This window comes from Gambusia affinis, linkage group LG22, assembly GCF_019740435.1.
Source record: "Gambusia affinis linkage group LG22, SWU_Gaff_1.0, whole genome shotgun sequence".
NCBI lineage: Eukaryota > Metazoa > Chordata > Actinopteri > Cyprinodontiformes > Poeciliidae > Gambusia > Gambusia affinis.
In genome coordinates, this window is record NC_057889.1 from 15,575,759 (window position 1) to 15,599,820 (window position 24,062).

General features: G+C 41.4%; 1 protein-coding gene across 8 annotated transcripts in view; it reads right to left on the reverse strand.

Annotated features, from left to right (window-relative positions):
- Positions 1-22,727, reverse strand: part of evlb (Enah/Vasp-like b) — a 38,452-nt gene extending 15,725 nt beyond the window's left edge. Inside the window, exons 1-2 of one of the 8 annotated variants that reach the window (XM_044105996.1) lie at positions 20,638-20,884; positions 9,198-9,296 (exon numbers count right to left, since the gene is read on the reverse strand). In XM_044105996.1, coding sequence (XP_043961931.1) covers positions 9,198-9,296; positions 20,638-20,717 — 179 coding nt within the window. In that variant the 5' untranslated portion in view covers positions 20,718-20,884. Of the gene's footprint in view, positions 1-6,682; positions 8,534-9,197; positions 9,297-13,581; positions 14,449-17,539; positions 17,768-20,637; positions 20,885-21,511; positions 21,541-22,313 lie in introns of those variants that run through there. The other 7 variants (XM_044105997.1, XM_044106000.1, XM_044106002.1 and 4 more) reach the window with 7 other exon arrangements.
- Positions 22,728-24,062: the final 1,335 nt, after the last annotated feature.

The window sequence follows — 24,062 nt, forward strand, 5'->3', positions numbered from 1 at the left end:
AGAAAGCAGCTCCACGAGGGAATACAGCGACACCGTCTAATGCTGAGATCGCTTTCAGGAGACGCCGATACAGTACATGCTCTCCAGAGGGGAAAACGTGAAAAGCGATCTCCAACATTCAGCGTCGCTCCAACGCTAACTAACACGAGGAAGGAATTTCAGCATACTCCGCCAAATTCACTAGCCTGAATGTGAAGCTGACCCACAATCTTTAAACATTCGATTGTTTCAAGACAACAGAAGAAGTTTTCTTTTTGTGTACTTATGATTATGTGAAAGTTTGGGCAATGCTGTGTGGATCTTACATACCCAGAAAATAATAATAATAATAAAAAATACAGCTAATTTCATCATAATGTTGATTTACTTCTAGAAGGCGCTCAAGAGATTTTGTGCGTTTTCTTGCACCCGTTAAATATCGGAGCTGAGAGTCTGTTTTCACAAAGTATTTAATGAGTAAATAAAATCAACACTTGAATCTGAACTCATTTTAATGAACAGACAGATTTATTTTCTTTAAAAGCATGAAACAAGTCAACCCACTTCTCTAGAAGTCTGGAGTTTGGTTAATGAGGGCTTGTGATGATAAATATATGAATTATTCATTCAGATTGCTGAATTTTAAACAATTCCTCAAGTTCCCACATCATTGACAAACAGGTCAACTGAGCTTCTGTTCTCGTTTCATGGGGATTCCAGGTGTTTTGTCAAAACCTTTTTACTTTTTTACAGAAATTATTCCTGCTTATAGCAAAACATGTTGATAAAAATATGTATTTTTTTTTTTTTTTTACCCTCAGTCTCTGATTATGCCACCTGGTCCCGTCATGTTTGTTCATGTCAAAGCGTTAGCTTCTTCTCTGTCTCTTTATTTCTGGTGCTTCCTGTCTGGTTGCAGTAAAAATGTCCTCTTCCGGAATCATCTCCTGATTTGAAATGAGCAGCGCAGCCATGAGCTGTCAGACTAATATGCTGTTGATTCACAGAAATCACAGGAATGAAAAAATAAAAAATAAAAAATGAAGACGTAATTAAAACCCGCATGCATTAAAAAAAAGAAGACGACGAAAGAAAACCCTGAAGCAGGGCAGCACTAAGTAGCACTTTGAGCTTCTCTTCTGTGGTTGATTAGGCGGAATTTGAAATTCCCCACAATATCTGCTTGGTAATGGTCTGACTGGAGGCTGATTCTTCCTTCACGTCTGCTTAGTTTAGAGGCATCCACTGAAGTCTCACTCGTCTGTGAATTGTTTCGAATCCGAGAGCAGCTCTGTTCAATTTTTTTCTTTTTTAATATGTAGTCTTGGCTCACACAACTACCGCAACTTGCAAAAGTATTTATACCTTTAAAAATGAAAAGATATGGGAGTTTGTATGACAGTAGTGCGACTATGAAAATCTTTTTTGCCCAGATTTTATTGGGCAAAAAAGTATGCATTTTTTTGCCCAATAAAATCTGAAAAGTGAGTCATTCAAAGGGGTGTTAATACTTTTTCCAGTAGCTCACACTGGCGCACTTCTGCCAGTGTGAGTAGCTCCAGGCCTATACATTTGTCAGTCATGTTTCTTGCAGTAATCTGTGCTGGTAGGAGGCTCGCCCATCCACGAGAGGATAGCCTCTTGCAGCAGATTTTACAGCGCGCTGCCCTGCAGACGTCACGGCATCAAAGCCATTCTGTTGTTGCTCCACTTTCCGAGGGACTAGCTGCTCAAGGCAAGCGGCGCGCAGACAACAAAGACAAACTGGACTAAAATAGCAGCGCACACCGCTGTATGCTAATTTCTGTTCTCAGTCGAGTTGAGATGCTTATCTACGCAGTCCGGTTCTGGTGCATTAGGACTGGCAAAGCATCGAAAAGCTAGTTGGTGTCGTTAGCTTAGCTGTGAGTTGAAACAAACGTCCAGACTAGGATAAAAATAGAGACTTAAAAATGATTCAAGAAGTAATGACGTAATCTCCGAGATCCCAAGTATGAAGCGGGTTAATACCTGAAATAGGCAAAACACGGTAAATCTAGGTACAGTTTTAAAATTAGCAACTTTATTTGAGTCTAGAAAACCCAGAAATGCGCTACCCGCAAATTAAGATAAAAATACGATTAAGGTTTAAGATGAAAACAAAGCAAATTTTAAAAGACAAAAATGTTTCCGATGTGGCTGTACTTTTCTTTTTCTTTGATGTCATCCAAAACGACTGGCTGTTTATGTTGCAGCCGTTAGCGAAGCTAAAGAAATCAGTGTCCATGTTTCTATAGATGAGAGCGGAAACACAAAACTAAACAAAATTAAAAACATGAAAAAAAAAAATTCATCCTTGAACAAAACCTACAATATGAGTCACTGGCTCAAACAGACCCACTGAGTCATTATCTACAAAACAGAGCAGCAGTTCGGTAGAAGTGACACGACCTTTACAAATATAAAACCCCTGAGGCCAAGATATTCATAGACATCGAGAACTGCTAAAACTCAGAGGTGAAGCATCGGAGCTTCAAATCTATCTGTTCCCAAAACAGATAGTTGTTTAATGTGTGAGCTGCAGCTGTGAAGCCTGGGGTTGAGTGAAGCTGTTGGAGCGAACGGCCCAGTGAGTCACTGCACCACGCTGCTGGGGTTAATGAGTCTTTCACGGCTCAAAACAAGCTTATGCTGCACGGTTATGCGGAGGCCTACGTAGTTGTGGGATTCATAGACTTTGAGCCCTTTCACAAAAACAGAAAACCAAAAAGATCCCTGTCTCAAACAAAACGGACTTTCAAAGAGATTATTTAATTCCTATATACAAGCATTGAAAGCACTGTGCAAATATTCCTCTCATTTCCTCTCATGCTCAATTCATTGGGCTTAATATGACACCCTTTAAGAGCTTCAAATATTTTCACTTTCCATAGAGAGTGTTTCTGGAAGGTTCTGAACATCCTTCCAGAAGGGGATTTCTGGGGTCAAACACTGATGTTGGACTAGGAGGCATGTCTGCTTTACTTCATTCCAAAGGAATCTCCTGCTGAACTTCACTTAAGTGAACATTCAAGAGTTTAATGCTGAAGTCGGATTCAACATATTCGGAGAAGTCGGGACGCCCATGTCGCCATTGCTTGCAGAACCTTTTACGGACATTGTTTCAAGTTTCACTTCCCATAAGCAAACACCACTTTTAATTTCTTCAATTTGGAGTTACAGGCACCACATTTAACATGTGTTGCTAAATGAACAGGTTTCTACCACAGCTTACTACTGTCGATGCGAGGAGCGGCCATGTTGAAACACAGAGCCGAGCCTCACAGATCGTAACTGGGGGCCGTCAGAGTTGGCTGCAATTTCCAAGTGAGAGGCGTGAAGTTGGAATTTCCAAGTTCCGACTACAAATGGAACGCACCGAATGGACTGAGCAGGAACTCAACGGATCTAACACCAGGGGGGAAAGTCTGACAAATAATCTAAGAGAGATAAAAACAAACATAAATGAATACAGGAAGCTAATTACAAAGGAGCGAACATATACGACCTAAAAGGGAATGCTAACGACATAACAAGGCCACCAGTATAGCAATAATAATGGACAGAAACACCCAAACACTCTAGGATTGTGAAAATTACCCTGTCACTTCAATTGGCCTACCACTTCAAGCCTGAGTTGCTTTCATTCACACTTAGTTGCAACAATCCCAACAACTGACTGGAGTATTTAGTAGAGAGAGAAGCTCAAGACTGAACTTACTGCACAGCCACGTTGAAACTCACTGAGCTTTGAAAGTGATCCATTCAGTTCAACTTATTTAAATAGTCAATACACAACAAATGTTGCCTCAAGGAACTTTGCAAAAAAATATTCCTTCTCACAACAATGATCATTTAAAAAAAAGAAAACATTCACTCACAAATATCTGTAGAAAAGGCCTGCTGTAGCTGCTGGATTGTATACACCTGTTGCCATGGAAGTGGTTGGTACAACTGAGTTTTATAAGTTGGCTGATCGAGAGAATATAGTGTAACTTCCTCCATCAATAACCCTCTGTTGGTGCATTTATATGCGCTACCTATATCCATCTAAATGCATTAAAGTTTTCCTTTTTTCCAGAATTTGTGGATGAGGAGAAAAAGCCAGATCACAGAGGGGCCCTTTGTGCCCCCCCCCCGTCCCCCCCTCCTCTCCCGGCCGGCTGCTTACAGGGAAACAGCGAAATCTCCAGAGTGAGCAGACAGAACAATCGGCACCATAAATTGTTTGTGTCTTTATCTCAGTCCCTCACAGAATGTTCTCTGTTTTTGCAGATGGCAGGACAATGATGAAGAACCCTCTGCGCTGGGAAGCGGCCAGAAATGTGGCGCAGTGAAACTTCTTCTGCATGCCAGCGAGTAAGTATGTTTGTGTGTGTGTGTGTGTATTTCTGCGTTTGTGAAGAGCCGACTGCATAAAACATCAAAGCTGCATAAAGCAGGAAGAAGAGCGGCTGACAGCTTAAAGATTTATAAGTGTGCAAAGGCAACAAGACGGAAACCTCAGCTAAACCTGCAGAAAGTGGGATAAACTGTGTTAAAAAGTGTCTGCAGTCCTAAACTTTGGGGGCAAGTTGGTAACATTTAAGAATGCCTTGATTAACTTCTGAACCAAACACGGATTTACATAAAAGTTTTTGCAGTGGATGCAAAAGTACAGCTCACTTTCAGAACCTTTCCTGCATCTCTGGAATGAACAATGCCTCGAGGAAGTAATCACACTCCAAGATTTTCACATTTAGTATATTTTAACACAATTTTTACATTACAAGCCAACAGAAGGTGCATAATTACTAACTTTTAGCAGCACCTCTTCTCGCTTAAGTTTCTACCAGCATTTCTTTTCGAAACAGCTCACACTCAGTGGATGGAGAGCATCTGTCAGTGCCAAACATTGCACACAGATAGACTTTATTTACTAACTGGGTGACTTCAGAAGGCAATTAATTGCTCTAGATTTTCAAGTGAGGGGGAATACAGACGCATGCCATATTTTGTACAGCTTATATGTTAATGTTTTTGAAAACTGCAAATTATTTTCCTTCCACGGTTTATTCCTGATCTGGCAAAATAAATAAATAAATTAATTAAAAATCACTGACATTGTTTGAACTAAAAGGCAGCATTACCCAGAAACCTCTTCTCTGCCTTTGTGAAATGCATACACGAGCTGATAAACCGGCGCTGCGTAACAGCTTGTGTTTACATGTTCCTGTCCTGAGGGACAAAACCATCCCGTTGTTCATGAGGCCAAACTTAAAGAATGTAAACCATCACGCAAAATGGTGGCCTGTAACATAAGCAGTCTGTCTGCTGTGTTGTATTTCTGATGTTTAGGCGGCGGTGCTGATCTGTGGGAATGAGAGCAACACCGAAAACTCAGGAGGGACATGGGGGGAAAAAAATAAAAAAATATGTGCCAGCGCAGACAGCCTGACTTTTACACAGCCAGTCTGCTCTAGTGCAAACAGTTATAAAACAAACCAAATGGGTCAACTTGCAGAGAAGAAGTCTAAAAATAAACTGGCCCTGGCTGAACCAGGTTCCAGGTCTGCAAATCATGCTGGGTGACTTTCGGAGCTACGACAGGAAAACTCCTGAAACCTGGACAGGCTTGTTGCTGCGGGCAAAGACTAAAAGAGTGTGACGAAGCAACATTCATTAATGTTGGATATGATCCCACAGATTAATAACATAACAGTGTTTTGAACTGACTCTTTAAGGTTTGCACGGTTTGGACCACTTTAGAGGGCACAGATGTGTCTTTTGGAGTGTCAAGTCCATGTTTTAAATAATGGTACATTGCGTATTAATTAACATTTACATATAAATACATATTATTACTATCTGTAGTTTCTTGTCTTGTTATGAGTCAGTTTGTAACCATTTGGTCTTGTAATATAATTTATTTGTTGGCTCTATAGCACAGTATGTTGGCACATGGTATTATAACATGGTTTTTAATTCCAAATTTTGATAATTATTGAGTCAGTAAGTCATATTTTTCATTAGATTGAGATAAGGGGTCAGATGTAATAAGTGTTCACTTTTTCTTACTCTTATTCAAACAGAAATGTAGTGGTAAACAAATTATTTTGGCCGTGGTTATGTATGCACATATTTTCTCTGTTGTACTGATTACTTTTTTTCTTGTTGTTATAAAGCTGTTTGAAATAAATAAATAAATAAATAAATAAAAATTATTACCAGAAAATGGCTCATTTCCGTCTAGTCTCGTTAGCAGGCTAACGGGTCAACCGGTTACATTCGGCTAACTCTTTACATAATATTTTTTTAAAGCATCATTATGCTATAAAAATTCTTCATAAAGTAGGAAAGAGGGTAAACAGTTGGTTGCGATTTGTAGTCTCGGTAATTTTGACTTTAAGTGTGTAAGTAAGTTGAATGGCTAAAAGCTAGCACACACAGCTATGCTTAGCATAGCTAAGCTAAACAGAAGTAGAAAAAGTAGCCTGTACCCTAAACCACTGGAACAAACAAATCTACTGCATAGTTTCCGCATGCTAAACAGATCCATGTGTTTTGTTTGGGTAAATAAACAGACATCACCGTGGGAATACTGATGTCAAGCTGAATACGAAAACTCTCTTTGACATCAACTTGTGTACTTTTTTTTAAAGCCCACTCCCGAAACCTTATGACCCGGCGGAGGAGAAACACTCACATTCACGCAGCGTCACATGCTCCCAGTTTCTCCTGCAGCCTGGTGGAACCGCGCTACGGCATGCTAATCTGTTGGCATGACAACCCGAGTGGGATATTAGCTTGGCCTAGAAAATATGGCTATGCAGAAAAGATGAATGAGCAGCGAGACATGAATAAAAGACAGCCTGAGACAGCATACAGCCTAATTATAGACTCCGCTGTGTTTCTCACAACACTGCACATCGTCCTGTCTCAACTGTTCCTGCCTCTTTGCGCGGCTGTGCTGGATGTGTTGCGGTTCTCCTCTCCGGGTTTTGCTAATTGCCTTAGCAGTTATCTGGGATTGTCAAAAAAGGTACAAGAGCCCATTTCGGCGCCATAAAACAGATCTGAATTTATAGTTTAATTCCAGCTGAAAGCTCATGAAGAGCGGGCCTCTAGGCAGGGTGGGTTTTACTGCTGCTGCGCTTGATTGCATCAGGCGTTTAGGGGAGTTCTTACCTAAAAGAGCTAATGCTCAGCATCCAAAGAGCAGTGGCAAATCCTTTCAAGTAAATGTTTTGGTTTTTTTATCCTACATATGGCATATATTCTGCACATTTGAAAAGAGGGCATGCAGGATGATTCCAAGAGGCTGAAGACAAACACAGAGGAAACAGGTATTGATAGTGATAGACAAACATGTGGGCAGACTGAATGATGGCGGTGTAGAAGCTGACCAGCAGCTCCTGTGGCAGGTTGTACTTCTTGAGTTGATACAGGAAGTACAGCGTCTATGTGTGAGGACCGTCCCAGGAAGTGATCCACAGTGTTGCTGAGGATGGTGAGGGGAGGCTTAGTTTTCTGGAAGTCCATTGTCAACAATACCAAGTTGATGATGGGCCGAATATAAAATTCTGACTAAAATGTTCTTCAAAAAAGTATTAAAGGTGTATTGGCATAAGCATTGATATTTCTACATAACAAGGTTTTCTTATTATTTATCCTGTCTTAGCTGTTTACATCAAACAAACTAGGGTTTTTAAAAGAGTTCCGCGTACTTCCAAGATCCCACTACTCCATTTCGGATTGTTTTTTTACAAACTAAAATACGTGTTTTTGTTGTTAAACTGATTTAGATTTTATAGTGCTAGTTTGTTTTTTTTCCACTTTCACAAAGGGAACCAAGCTTCTTTGTTTAATACGGTTCCAATGAAGACAGAACCAGGAAGTCTGCTGACGGCTTCACAACAATGGAGGCCTGCTGTGAGCATAAATGGTTCAACACGAAGAAGTCCTCGGGGCGTCGCGAAGCTGTGGCGGGGGAGTGGTGTGCCCCCCTTCTCTCTTTGCCCATTTCCTGTCTAGTAACTCTGAATGAAGGCTTCTAGTACAACGTCTTCTAGAGTTTATTTACGTCCAATAAGTTTAGGGTATCACAAATTGACTTACAGTAGTCCAGCTGGAGAGTTAATTTATTTAAGTCTAACAAGAGCACAGACAAATCTTACAATACTGTATGAACTTAAATGCACCAATCTTCTCAGAAAACCTAATGTTAAATGTTACCGCAAAGCAATTTCTCTTCAAAAAGGCTAAATAATAAAACACTACACTTTCATGGAAATTTGAACGCCACTTTTCGTCACAGCCAGGCATTCCTCTGCTTTGTTGTTTGTGGAAACTTTAATCTCGCCTGAATTCGATTTCAGCGGAACGTTTTATACCGCGTCCTGACCCCTCAGGTCGTCCTCGTCAGCGACGTCTTGCTTTAAACATATCACAGAAAAAAATAAAAAATCAAACCTGTCCTGGTGAGCGTCCAGCGCACAAGTCCAGAACGATCAGTCGATTGGTCCCAATCAACCCACGCATGGGTTAATGAACCAAATGAACGGGCCGACGGATGGAGAAGTTTTAGTAGTTGTAGCAGAGAGAGTAAAACGAATGCACGTTTGTTTTGAAAAGAGAAGAAAATGTTCCAACCATGAACACAGCGGGAGCGGTAAACTTGGATTGTTTTTAAGAAAGAACATGAGAAACAAATGTAGGGTGGGAGCAAATAAAGCTGGGAGACACCCTGAGGCCTCGCTCCTCTCTGGGAGGCCATTTAACTGCTGCTTTTTATTGTGGAACCTCACACACACACACACAATGCAGACAGTTCCTATACGGTCCGTTTTACAGCTAAACACTTTCTGATGATTAGATTTAGTGTTTCCTTCAAAGCCCAAACACACAATGCTTGAAGGAGGGGGTTTCCGACCCCTCCTGCTCCGAGAAATGCCCCAGTGTGGGACACGCCGGCCTTCCTGCTGGTGCTACACACCATCGGTCAGCGCATCGAATGACCCAGAATGTTTCACAGATTTCCAGCAGCGCTCTCTTTATGTTTGACATACATTCACGGCAGCCTTCATCTCTAATCGGTCAGACCACGGCGCAGTGAGGGGTGAGGAATGATATTGCGGAAATTTCGGTCTCCTCTGGGAATCCTAAAATACCCAAAAGCCCCGGCTCTCGTCCTAAAGCATAATCCTCAAGCAGTAACTCACATTGTATCGGCTCTTGAGTTTAAGTCGAAAGCTTTTAAGGTGAATGAGCAGAAAAGGCTGCGGGGGGTGAAATCCCAGGAGCAGCCAGGGCGTTTTGTCCTGCAAATATATAAAACAGTGCTATGGTTGTGTTTTGATGATGCTAAAGCTAATTAGCACAAGAAGAAAATTTCATAACACTCAAAACAACCCAGAGCAAAATATGACGGAGTAAATCAGGAAAGTAGCAGCCAAATATATAACCAAAACTGAAAATTCACCCAAAAAGTGGACTGCTCTGTTGGATGGTCTTAATTTTTTCAGACTTTTCTGAATAAATCTGAAATAAGCAGTGAGAAAAAGTTACCTTAACAGTTCAATTCAGTTTTACTTATATAGCACCAATTCTCAAAAAATATCATATCAAAGCACTTTGCAAAAGAAAAATCTTTTTAATTCAAACATGCAAACATTCCAATTGATCCCAGTTATCGAACAGTACAATAAGCTCAATTAATTACTCAAAGTGGCTTAAAAATCTTTCTATCTAAGGAAACCCAGCATATTTTCCTTACAGAGTGCTCGTTAGTTGTAGCAGATCCAACAAAAGGTGCTTTTCGGTCAAAGGAAACTGGATGAAACTGGTATGCTGAGCACTAAACCAGTGACTGGCTGGTCAGAAACTCTAAAATCAGATATTTTTAATAATTAACAACCACTCACAATAGCAAGACTGTAAAAATACTACAATTCCTATTCTTATTTTGTAGTTATTTGGCTCAGCTAAAGCGGGTGTTGGCAGATTAAATAACAGAAGCTGTTAATTTTTAAAAAAAAACTAAAGAGAAAATAAACAAGAGCCAACTTGGTGGCATTCTATGGGGATTTATTTACTACCGTGATCTTCAGACAGCAGATTTGGAACTAATGTGCTTCCATATAAGGAACTAAAATCAACCATTCTTTGTCCAACACGCTGCTGGTTTTGACTTAATTATCAACATATCAGCAAGTGAATCTGCCTGTTTGGCAGCAAGAAACATATTGAAGAACATAAAGACAAATTATGATTCTAGATAGTAACGCAATGTAGTCATGGTGATGCTCCTTTTCTAGACAAAAAGATGCAACCTGGATACAATGCCGAGTTACAGGTGGATTGAGTTGTGTGTGTAAACGGATAAAATCTGATTTCATAAATGGATTCAACTGGAATAAACTTAGCTGGTTTTCATGAAATTGGACTGAAGCCAGTTATATCAGCAAAACGTGAACTGGACCTGTTTGAAGATGTGCCATGTTGCTAATTTGTTGAGTAAATTTAATTGATTTGACTTGGAAAAAAATAGAGTCGTTAGCTAGACTAGAACAGAAAAAAAAATATTAAACTGTAAAATCAGTTTTATTGAATAAAATTCAATCTAATCAATAACAAATTTCAAACAGATACATTTCTTTATTTAATCTGACTCAGTGACTCAGGGCCAACACCTTCACTGCTCCTGGAAGAGTCCCTGTGTGACGTTTTGTACTTACAGCCACCATATGTTGAGCTGTGGTTGAGTGGATTGGCCAACGCTGGTTGTCATGGTTTTCAAGCCATCATGTGGTGATCTTGTGGTAACCATGGAGCCCCTGGCTGGTGCAAATTTCCCAGCATTCTCCCAAAGCTTTGTCCAAGACAAATGGCACGCCCAAGATCCATGTTTAAACGTCAGTCTTTATTTATTTTGTTTTCCACACAGTCGAACCTTCCTCTTTTTTCTTCCTTAATTTCACCTCCGTCTGTCTAACGCGGCGCCTTGTAGATGTTCTTTCTCTTCATTTTGCTTTGGTTTTCTCACCATCCAAACCCCTGCCCCTGTTCTCATCTTCCCCCCTTCTCTCTCTCATGTAATTTCCATCATCTGCTCTTCTCAACCTCCCCGTCTCGTTTGGTTTCTTTCGAGACTTCGCAACCAAATCTGAATCCCACAAAAAAATAAAACCACCCCAGAAACACATGTTTAAGAAGGAAATGTTAAAAAAAGCATTGTATAGCATTAGTCTGAGGTACAATAAAGCACTCTTATGCAATGATATCATACCTTTTGTTTTGTGTGAAACATCTCCATAAAAGCAAGATATAAAAAGTTGAGTGGAAGGAAAAATGTGGAAGATGCACAAGGATTAACAGATTTTAGTTAGCTGTAAACCCGTTCAAGTAAATTAACAGAAATGAACACTTGAACTATATCACTAAGTGACACGAATCTTCATAATTTGTCTGTACTACATTGGTCCTGCTGGTCCCCAAGTCCTTAACTACCTTTTTTGCAGATAAAGCACAAATGTGATAAAACTGCCTAAAGGATCCATCTGAATTAAAACGTCTCTGCTCCAAATGAGTATCCATTGCAGTAAATCGGATTTGCTAAACGCGATTGCTTGAATTAGTTTCGTGGAATCAGATATTTAATCTCTGCAGAGGCACACAAATAACTCTGTTAGTGCGATGTGAGGCGCAGCAGGAAATCTGAAAGCCTCGAGGCTACAGTCACACGTTCAACGTTATGATGGTTTGAAAAACTCCACTGAAGGTTACGAATAAGTTCTCAGTAGTAAGTATATTGGATGTTTCTCCTGAGACCGCGGGCGCAGAGATATGGTTTGGTATTGAAGGATGAATTTCCGTCAAACTTACATCCTCCCCGTTTTTGAAATCCCGACTCATTTTGCAGACGTCTTCCCTCCTCCTGTTGGTCCAGCTGCGACTTCCACAGCGCCATCAGGGAACTCTGCCAGGCCGCGACAGTGACACGCTTTAACCCAAAATAGCTGCTTTAGCAGCAACCAGGCCTGGTCACCCTTAAAGCTGCTTAGTGGGGCAAAACTCCGGCTGAGTCCCTTAAAGCTGCACTAATCAGAGCTGTTAGAAGAGGAACAGTCAAATGTATTTCGTATTGGATTACGAGGACATCCCAAGCTATCGGTGCAAATATCATTCTCCAAAATTGCACTCAAGTAAGAGCGGCACCACATCAATGTATTTTTACTCGAGCCGTCCAAGAAATTACTGAACTAATAGTAAAAAAGTATTCGGTAAAATGGCGACTGGAGTTCTGAGTAACTGATCAAAACAAATGACATCATCAGACGAAACGAAATATAAAGTTATGTAGACATTTTTGGAATTGTAAAGACCGAAATGAAAATTATGGTCTTTAAACTAAACTAACAAAAATTACAGGTGTGTCTGTGTCTGGTGAATTTTTGGCCAAAACAATCTTGTTTGTCATTCAGTGAAGCTACTCACAGAGTGTAGATCCGGAAATATTTACCCAAGTAACAGTAGCTATACTTCATAATAAAATTATTTAAGTGAAAGTAAAAAGTGGAATATTAAAATACTTCCAAAAGCACAGTTTTTTTTAAATAAAAAGTTACTCAAGTAAAAAGTTATAATCCAAATATAGATTTTTGATTGCTAACAAAAATATTTTTTTCCAATCAGTAAATGCATTGCTGACAACTTTAACAATTTTCACCAACATTTTTTTTTTTTTTTTTTTTTTAGTTTCATGAAAATCACATAAATGTTGTAATTCCCTCACTTTCTGTTTGATTCAAAATTAGCATCAATCAATCTGCCAGACCTCAAAGAAAATCATAAACTGGTATCAGCCTGATGGGTGCATCTCTAGAGAAAACCACCGGGCATATTATTATTTATTTATTTATTTTTCCCTTCATCACAAAGAATGACGTCTCAGCAACACCTGAGCGCAACGGCACAATTGCATCCCGGCAAGACAAAGAGAGGGGAAGCTGTTGCTGATCTGAGCATGCGTGTTCAGCAGCCCTGCGAGCATGACGGCAGCCGTCGGACGCAACAAGCCGCCCCGAACACTTCCAGCTGCGATTGGAGAGAAAGACTGACAAAAGAAGAGAGAGAGAGGACAAAAGAACCTCACAGGCACCCCCCCCCCCCCCCAAAAAAAAAGGAGGATTGCACGTCCTTTAATGGCAAATCTAACCCAACCGCAGCACTATCCGCCTCTCTGTTGTGAACTTGGCCAGCTCCCTCACAAGCGATCAATGGGCCCCCTGGTTCTTCCAGGGCCCTAACACTTTTCTGCACAGCTAGCTAATACATAAGAGTATCCAGCCCCATCCCCCTGCAAGGCCAGTCAGGCACGCACAGCAGCACTCATCACACAGAACTGCCTTATATGCTGCAGCAGCAGCTGGAGGATCTGTTGGGAAAAAAAACAATCATGTGGCATTAACTAAATTCTGCATGGAAACGAAAACCGAGCGGCAGCGACAAAAGCCAAAGGAAGAGGGGCGCGTGGAGGATTTGTGGTTAATAACTGACAGATTTCTCATTCACAGAAAATCAGCTTCTTGCGGTTTGAGAGCCTACCTGACTTTGAACTCGGCGAGCTGCGGCTGCACGCCGGGTTCGGCGCAGTAGATCTGGGGGAAGTAAAATCGATGCGACTGAAGGTTGATGTCCATGGCGAGGGATGCAGGTAAAGTCCTGTTAGGTGCACAACAACAACAACCAAAAATAAATAAAAAAAAAGGAGGAAGAAACGTCCGGTCTCAGGCGCTCTCTTCTTTGTCTGTCCTGAAATCAGTCGCTGACACTCCCACTGAAGGTCGGGAACATTCCAGTCACCTTCTCGGTGCACGGCCGCAGAGGTTGGAGAGCGCTACCGCCAGAAAGGCAACCCCTTCCCCTTCATCTCCTCCACGCACTGAACACGCAGTCACCTCTGCTGTCTGCCACCGAACAGGCACACTAACCTATTTCCCCACTAGCAGCTACTGTACACTCAGCAGCTGTGAGCGCAAGAACAAAGATAGCTCCTCTATATGAGGCTGTCTTCCAAAGAATTGAGAGGCAAAACGTCGGATTCCAGTCACAAAGTCATCCTTTAGAGGGTAAAGATGCAACCGTAGACAGGAGGGGAAAAGAAGCTGAATTATGGATGGAAGAATTGCCTGAAATAGGAAGGCACTCCTCAGCCACATGCAGAAGACTGGATAGGGAATGAGAGTCCTTTGGGGTTTTTTTTTTCCACTTCAGAGGCAGAAGAAAGAGGAGGGTGTGGAGGGAGGGGAAGAAGTGGAAGAGATGGAGACCGAGAGAGAGATTCCCGGTGTTGTGAGGCGTTGCCCTCGCGCTGTCTCTCCCCTCTCTGTCTCATTGGATTACCTCCTCCCTTTCGGTGCTCCCTCCCCTCCTCCCGTCTCTTCCCCTCCCAGCTGTGACAGGAGGGGGAGACGGGAGGCCCTGGAGGCTGCTGGCCCCTGATTGGCCGGGGCGTGGATGCGTAAGCCCGGACGGAGAGAAGGAGCAGGGGGCGAACAGGACGAGCAACAGATTTTAATTCATCCGATGGGCTCTCGTTGCTTCCCCGCGTATGATTTGACGTGGCGTGCCAGGCTGGGGCGGAAAACACACGCACACACACACCCGCCTACACACACGCAGTCACAGACCAGCATGTATGTACACACACTGATCCAGCAGCTGATGCTTGATGTTCATTAACCTAAAGTGACGCAGGTGGAAAGGGAAAACTAAATACGTCCATCTGCTCTGCACATATTAAGTGCAAACAATCAAAATCCCATCAGATATTGCTTGTATTAATACTACGATGCATTAAATTAATCGGTAAGAACTTTAAAAAAAAAGAGGAACAACGGTTTCTATATTTTGTTGCATCTATCCGGATAAATTCTCTAATCTCCTTGACAGGTTCAACAATAAAAGTAGTTTACCCGGGAAATAGGAAGAAAAGAGAGCCAAGCTTTTTTCCAAAATTAAGCTAATTTAGAATTTTCTTCCAACACCAACCAATCCCTCCCATATTAACTGTACAGCCCAGAAAGTAAACCCAGCTCAGGTCTGTTTCACATCACCAACATGTGTCCCGCTCCGTTCAGCCGGAAGGAGTTTCCATCGATGGCGTGGAATTGCTGGATGACGCGTTTTGTGCTGTAATCGATGTGCAGCGGACAGCACAGTTTAGCAGGGCGCCAAACCCTACCCCAACTGGGGTCTCTTAAATTTTCATTTAGGTTGTAAATCCTGAGCGCATCAACCAGTCTTGGATTTTTAAAAAAATTATTTACATAAACTTAATTGCAAATGCCTGAATGCCAAGAGTTTTGGTGCGAATGAAGTACTTATGAGGCAAGTTCAGGAATTACAAAGCAAGGTCATTTCTGCGTTGAGTCATTACAATTTGTGTCAGGGGGCTTTTTAACTCAAAATTGTGGTCACTAAAAAAAAAAGAAAAACATTAAAACATTTTAGTTACCTTCTTTGATTTTTTCCCCCAATCAAAGGTTCCCACCGGAACTTTTGTATTCACGTTTCCCGTACGCCAGTGAATGTGACGCACAAGCGACATCCAATGGACAACAAAAGCCACTTCTTTTCTCTTGCTTAATTTTTGCTTCAAAAACTGATCTGATGATACGCTGGAAAAAACTATTGTTGTGTTTGAATTGTGCTAAAAGGAGTTAGCCTGTCAGCAAAGCTACTACCTGAAACAGAATCTCATTGCTAGCCATGTAACCGCAGCAGACGTCCCCAATGCTAAAGTCAGCGTCCACAGACCACATTTCTAAAGAAGCATCAAATAAGTTACATTAATAATCTGCAACACTTGAATTAAAGCTTAAGAAACAATAAAAATCTTGAGCTCACATCTCTATTCAATAATTTAGCAGCAAATGCTAAATTAGCACTACCTGCTAATTTAGAAATTTAGTTTCACACATCCTGGATGCTGAGGTGAGCGGAGCGTCTTTATAGTGCAGCAAGGGATTACAGCTAAAGTCATCAGTCCATCGTTGTGATATTTGTGTTTCAATTGTGCGGGTTTTGCAGTGAAAGCAAACGTGTGGGGTATTGACAATGTGTGTTGAGTTTTTCAAATACTCCAAAACAAATACAGCAGCCTGCCTTAGTTTGGTATCAAATTATTTATGCTTCAGCGTCCAAAACACACAGCAAGGCGATGCTGTAGTGTTATATTTTGCTTTTTTTTTTGTCTTCCTACAGTACTGAAAAGAAATGAGACGGAGTCGTTAAATTGAAGCTGTTTGGTTAAACTGATCTCATAAGCATAAGCTGTGAAGAATATATCTTATATGTAAATTATTTGGGTTTGCCTCCTCTTTTAATGTAAGAAAATATATATATATATATATATCACACTAATGCAATCCTAATTGTGAAGCTATTTCCTGGATTTGATTGCTGAGGTAATTGAAATTCATAAACAATGAGAAATACTCTTAAAATGCATAAGTTGTTGAGTATTTCCTATAAACTGCTAGTAAGTTAAATGAATTCTATTGTAATAGTTTAAATAGTTAGTATTCTCCTGCAGTCATACAGGTCTTTTTCTCTTCTGAACACATGTGACACTTTTTGAGCAGTAAAGAAACTCACCCACTACCCATTTACCAGACATCCAGTTAAGTTAACAGAAACTCACTCTGGATGCAGGTAACTTCCTCTTCAACCACGCAAACTGAACCACTTCTGGCCTTTTTTAGGTTTTTGCCAACATGGTTGATGCTCTACAAAATACGATGCTCTCCTGATGGTTCTGTTTGTCCGTCGCGTTGACCTCTGGTTTAAACCAAACGACATGTAAATGGACTGAACTTATATAGCGATTTTCCAGTCATTTTGACCACTCAAAGCGCTTTACACTAGAGTCACATTCACCCAGTCGCACTCACAAACACACACATTTATACACCGATACGCAGATCGGTAGGCAATTTGGGGTTAAGTGCCTTGCCCAGAGGCACATCGACATGTGGCAGGAGGAAGCTGGAATCGAACCTACAACCGATCGCAAGATGACTACACTACCATAGAGCCACAGTTGCCCTATGTACATAGATCACCAGTCACAAATCATAGCAAAAGACAAAAAACAGACTACTATGCAACTGGGTAATCAGAAGGGCAAAAAATTTACTATTTTCTTATCTTATGAAAGACCAGAATAGCACAAGAAAATCCAAAATACAGAGACTAAATTTGAAATTGCTGAAACTTTAACAGCAGCACCTCACCTCTATTTATCTTACAAAATGATCAGATTACAATAGCACACACTTTAAAACCATATGGGCCAGCGGCTGAGCTGCAACTCTCCTCAAAGTAAATCAGTTTAATTCTTTTTCCTCATGAAGCGATGTATATCATATCGCAGCCTACGTCTAAGAGGCATACAAGCTTGACAGGAAGTTGAGAAAGGGGATATAAAACATATTGTTGGCAGTCAGAAGAGCAAGCGCGTCTGATTTATTATTATCTAAACGAAATGGTTAAAACAAACCAAAAAGAGTCCAGCTTTGGAAGGACAGGTCAGGAGACGGTGCGGCATCTCAGCGAGGAGGAAGTGAGTCGCATGGAGAGAAGGAGTGCGGAGGGAGAGTGAGACCAGAAAAACGGAGAAGCAGATGAAGGTAGAAAGGGACGTCCGGCTCAATCTGCGCGCGCCCATCCCCCACCGTGCGCTGCCAGGTCAGAGAGCCAGCAGGAGCAGCAGCAGCAGCAGCAGCAGGCTGGAGTCTAATATTAAACTGCACAACTCTCTCTGATGGAGTGAGTAAACACAACCCTCAGAGTGAGCATGTGTGCACTGCAGCCAGCGACTCTAACCTGTCTATTAGCGCACAGCAGGGGCGTGGGAGGGGGGGGATGGCCTTCTGTCTGACACACAGCGTGGGTGGGATGGTTCCCCACATGAGCAGAACGTGATTGACCTTCAGGTGAATAAATAGAGGAATCAAAACGAGGTTATGATGCTGAAAAGTAAACAATTTCTGTATATTAAGACAAATTAAACATGGTGCAAGACCCTGAAAAGGGATATTTCAGGGTCTATCAAATGGATTATGTGATGTTGGGTTTTTTCCGAAATTGTTAGCCCCAAAAATGACTAACCTTTTCATTGAGCACCAGCACAAGCTGTTGCTGTGCGATGAAGCTTTTAACGTGCTAAGAGCTTGTAAAATTGAATTTGACCTGAAATTGTTCTAGTTCACACATAAATTAAGATCTTTATCAAGAGCCAGTTGAGAAAGAAAGAAGGCGTAGAAATCAGTTTAGTCTTAAGAAAAAAAAAAAAAGAAGTTATTGCTCACGAAGCAGGAGAAGCACATAAACGACGACAGCATTTTCAAGTGTCGCAAATTGGGAGTATCGACAAGAAATCGGAAGAGCCTTGCAGAGGTAGGAAGATTTGTCTCTTGAGAGTCCAGAATAACTACCGACGCTTATCCCAGCTGGAAATTAAAATATCAATAGAATCTCAATTTCTATTGAGACTCCTGCAGAGATTGGACTCCTCCAACAAGTCAGACTGAAGGAGAGCAACAACAGCCTGGAGAGAGATTATGCAAACTGGAACAATGTCCTTTGGTTAGGTGAGACCGACTGAAACGTTGCTCATGTTTTGGAAGAAAAAATACAAATCTACAGAGCATCGTCTTCCTTGTGAAGCACAGAGGTGGTTCCTGTGGGGCTGGACTTGGGAAGGGATCATTTAAAATAAAATAAAAAAACAAGCAGATTTTATAGCTTTTCATAAAAGAGCAGGTTGGTGTGTGTAGTTCTTTTTTCTCCTAAATTAAATCTTCAATTGGAAAACTCCTTACTTAATTTGTTCAGTCTATCTTTGTCTGACGTTCAAATAAATGTGATGATCTGAAATGGAAGAAATCTGTGGAGGGACTAATCCTATCTGATAGCAGCAATCCCCTTTGGTAGAAAATACAGTGTCTGAAAAAACATTATATTTCACATCACTAGGTGTTGTCCTGGCTGATGTGATCAAATATTCTTCACTACCTACAGCTGCTCTCTATGGAACAGACAAGAACTGGTTTTGCTGGTTAATAAAGTTAACCAGCAAAACTGAAGCATCTTCCAACCTTTAGGCTCTAAATTAAAACCCCAATAAACACAAAATATGAATTAAATGACTGTTTTTTTTTCAGGTTCCATGCAATTTGACACGACATAATCTGCCTTTCATCCCTTCATCTCTGTGAATCCACCCGTAAGCAAAGTGATGAGGAGGAAGAGGCGGACTAAATGGTGATGAGAGACGATCTCTGACAATTTCTGTCACACACACTCTTCAAGTCGCGCCTCGGGACCGAACGCGAGTGCAAGCAAATATAAACTCTCTGCGACTCAGACGAGACGTGTGTTTTTTAATAATTACACCACACACCAACAGGGGGAGAAGCAAAGAGGGGAGACTGCTGCAAAGGAGGTGGGAGAGCTTTCCCTCTCATTCACAAAGATTTGATTATCCCTCTTCGAACATCACGACACACACATTTGTGTTGATCAGCCTGCCTCTGGATGCCTCATCATGCTTAATTATGACTCATAAACTATTGCTATCAGCCAAAATGAGCCCTTTTCATCCAAACAGAGGGCAGGCACGTGTACACACACACACACACCTGCTGCCGGATGCAGGGTAATGTGAAGCATCATTCTCTATTTTTGGGTACATGCCAGACTGATTTTGGACAAATGTGGCTGAGGTAACTCACAGGTGTGTTGTAGCTGCAGATTCATGCCTAGGCATCACAGAGAAAGCACAGAAATAGGACATCTGACACAGCTTGGCCTGATTATCTTTCACAAATTAACAGTAAAACTAAAAGTGTTTAAAGTTTTAAATGTTTTAAGTGTTTTTAAAATGTCTAAGAGTGACATAAGAGTGCTGTATGGGAGACGAAGATGACAATTTCCTGAGGCATCTATCTACACAGCTAGCTAACTTGATAGGTAGCAAGCTAGCTAACTAGCTAGATACGGTCTAGCTAGGGCTAGCAAGCTAGCTATTGATCTATCTAAATTAACAGTGGAGATATTTTGTGAGTCATTATATCACCTCCATGATTGGACATTGAGTTAATACTTTTAAAAATTAATATTCAACATGTCAAATAAATAAAGTTGGACGCAAAACTTATTTGCATCTCTGAGAGAGAAATCTGAATTCTACTGGTGAATATCGAGACAAACGGCATCATTTCCTGCAGCAATTATTCTTAACATTTTGCCACATACTAATCACAAATTTTGATTGTATTTGTACTTTATGTGATGAAACAACACTAAGAAGAACATAATTCTGTTTATTCAGTAATGGTCAAACATCTGAGGGATGTTGATCTCACCGGATTTCATTTATGGATATCATGTGGAGGACAGAATACAAATGAGTGCCACACTTTTCATATTAGGCCTATTATTATTATTATCATTCTTATTTTGTGTGATCCCCACCACATCATTTTTCACTCTCTTCCCAGTCATCCCACTACACTTGTACTTGTGCCTCTCTAAAAGAGCGCAGGCTGGGCTCTCTTTCAGAACGGGTCCAATATCAATTCAGCAAACACTTACCAATTATGGTCGCTGGGCAGTAGGTCGCACACACACACACACACACACAGATACCACCAACTGCTTCTGTCGATACGCATCAAGCACCACTATTGAAACCAGCTCGATACATTTCACACTTTGCTTTTAGAGTTTCACGAAACCATCCAGAATGAAACCAGTTGGGGGCATCGACAACGAGAGGAGGCCACGGCAGGGAGGAAGCTCGGCTAACTAAAACCAAACGCGGTTTTTATCTTGGTTAATTAAAAAAGAAACAGACCCGAAAACCTTTCCGCGACACTTTGTCAACATATACTAATTTGTGAAAAACAAAGCATGTGATAATCTATAAAGTCAGAGTTGTATTAAATAGCAAAACACTGACATATAGACGCCAGCTACAACTACATAAAGCCTAGCACCTCAAACTAAGCTCCTTGTGTTCGGCTCAAACTGAACAGGAGTTCAGTTGACCCACATGAAGCTGTCTGTGGTTTGTTGCCACCTAGAGAACGCCTGCATGTAGTACAGACTGCCATAAATCACAGCGGCCTGCTGCACGGAGAAAGATTAGCAACAATTAGCAATTTGTTGATGGGTTTTATCAATACATTCTGCCACAACCGGCCGCTTTTGAGAATATTCAAATTGAAAATGAGTTTGACACCTCTGGTACAGACAACGGATGGATGAATTATTTTCTTTTCACTTCCCACTTATGAGTTTTATAAAATGTGAGAACATTCAAGAGGTGTGGATATTTCTCGCGAGGCAGAAGATACTTTATCCATAACCTTTAGCCTTCAGAGTTTAGGCTCGGGACAAGGATTCAAAAATACGCCTTTGCACAACTAAACACCGATTAAGCAGTTCCTTCCTAATTATTCTACACCTCATGGTGGTGACTCCTTCGCAGCTAAGCTCTTCAGTCCCACCCAACGTCCGTGCAGCAGCACTGCAGCTGATTGGGTGGAGAATTTGGCTCCCAGTTACATTCCAGCTGATAGGTTCTCACTGGCAACCAGTAAACCCAGCGCTTGCATCCCAGAGACAGAGGTGTCTCCGTGCACGGAGGAGTATACTCCGAGCTGATTGGCTGCCAGCCTGGGAGGTGTGTAAAGAGTCCATGCATGCGCACATGAGGTTTCTTTTTTTTATTATTTATTTATTTTAAAAGTTGATTAGAAGCGCTGGCGACTGCTTTTGCAAAGCTAGGAAATGAAAATGGGCGTGCATGTAAGCAATCCGAGAGCAATCTGCACGTGCTGTCTGATTCCCACAATATTAATTGGTTTCTGTGCGCAGACAGCCTCCATGTGACACACAATAACAGCTGATCTAATGTTAATAAAATAAAATAATAATAATAATAATAATAATAATAATAATAATAATAATAATAGTAGTAGTAGTAGTAGTAGTAGTAGTAGTAGTAGTAGTAGTAGTAGTAGTAGTAGTAGTAGCTAGTAGTAGTAGCTATTTAAAAAGAAAAAAATCTGCAGCTTGTCACTATTGCCTGTTGGCTAAAAGGTCGATGTGCTGATCAGTAAATTCCTGTGATGCACCTGTGGCGATGCGGAGACAGGCCTCGGAATAAACCGCAAATATATTTCCGCATAGATTTCATCTGATTTATGTTGCAAAACAATCCAAACAAAAATTTATGTCTGTCCAGCTGAATTGTAACTCCCTACCTCATCTTCCGCCGCTGTCCGACTGAATTATGTTCCTCTGTTTCAAGTTCTTTGAGTCTTTAGTTTAGCCTCTAAAAATAATAGTAGTAATAATAATGATGAGAAACGATCCGGATCCAACAACGGCCGCACGTCGGGTTGCTTTGAACAGAAGCCGAGAAGAGGAGCGCCGTGTGTGCACAGATGTTGGAGGATGTCAGGGTGTGTGTGGGGGGGAAACGGCTCTGCACGGATCTCCACGGATTTTCTCCTAGAAATGACGGCTCATGGCGCGGGCGTGTGTCAGGAGGGCTGCTCGGTCGGTGGGAGCCATTTCTCAGAGGGAGGCGCGCCGCTTTCCCAGAGACAAGAAGCCGGGCGGAGTGGCTGACAGCGGCTTCTGAGGTGCCATCTTTCCCTGCCTCCGACCGCTGGGAGGGAGGCTGGATGGATGGAGAGGGGGGGGTGAGGGTGTGGTGAAATGGTGGTGGTGAGGGAGGGGTATGGGTGGGGGTGGGGGGGACCAAAAGGAGCTCAGCGTCTGAAATATTCATGGCAGGGTGGGTTTGTGTTGCAGGGAAGCGCCCTCTCTCCGCCGACGGAGGAACTGCATGAAAGTGGTGGCGCCATCAATAGGTGGTAGAGGGGGCATGCTAGTCCTCCTTGGCTAGATAATCATACTATAAAAAATATAAATTTCAGTGTATTTAATTGGTATCAGCATTTACTTATTTATTTTTAAATAGAAAAATATTTTTAGATGTAATGTTGTCATATCCTGCCAGTGCATTACACTGGCATTCGCCTTTGTGAAAACACTGGTGTGGATGTCGCTTATATGTTTGTTGCTGTTGTGAATCATGTGTCTTTGCTTTTGTATGCCTGTGTGGACCATGAGTCTGTTGAGTCAATCAATCATCAATCATATTTATAAATTTTTATTTTTTTTAGATTTTAACTCTATTTTTTATCAAGATTCTGTCTTTAAGTTTTTTCTCATTGTCTTTCCTTCTATCTTGATGTACTTCAAGGATGAATTATAAACTTCTTACTAAAGCCAACGCAGGACAGGTTTACTCTAGAAAAACTGTGATTTTCCATTCTACGAAAAGATTTTAATTCCAGCTTTATTTGGTGGGAAACTCTTTCTCCTTTATTCAGTGACGCAAAAGGTGGCTATGCAGTGTATGCAACGCAAAGGGGCGCTGCACTAGAGGGGGCGCAAAAACGATGTGGGGAATTCTTTCCTAGTCAGCATTTTATGTACTTAACAGCTGTTTGTGCATGAAATGATCAATAACAGAGGAACAGCACTGATTAGGCGCCCCTCCCCTCCTGCCAGCCGCTCTTCCCTCCCATACAGGTAGCTTGCGCAGCGGCCCATCGAGAACACGCAGAGGCGCGTTTTTTCTTTTTTCTTTTAAATTTGTAGTAATGCCTCGACAACATGGAGGTAAAGAGGAGGCGCAGAAAAAACTCCGGGGCACAAAACGGAAGAGGGGGAAGGAAAAAGATGTTGGAGAGACGAAGTAAAGCTTTTCAAAGTGGTTGAAAGACAGTAGGTAAATAATGTCAGTGTATCAACAAGAGAACTGTAAATATTCAGGTTAGCTTAAGCTAGGCTACAATGACGGGTGGTTGTTGTTGTTGTCCAAAACGGGACGCGATTTATTCCGTATTGCTATAAATGGCTGATAGACACACCTATCACACACATCTCAACAATAAGTGTAATAATAATGACCAAAACAAAACACGGGAAATATTAGG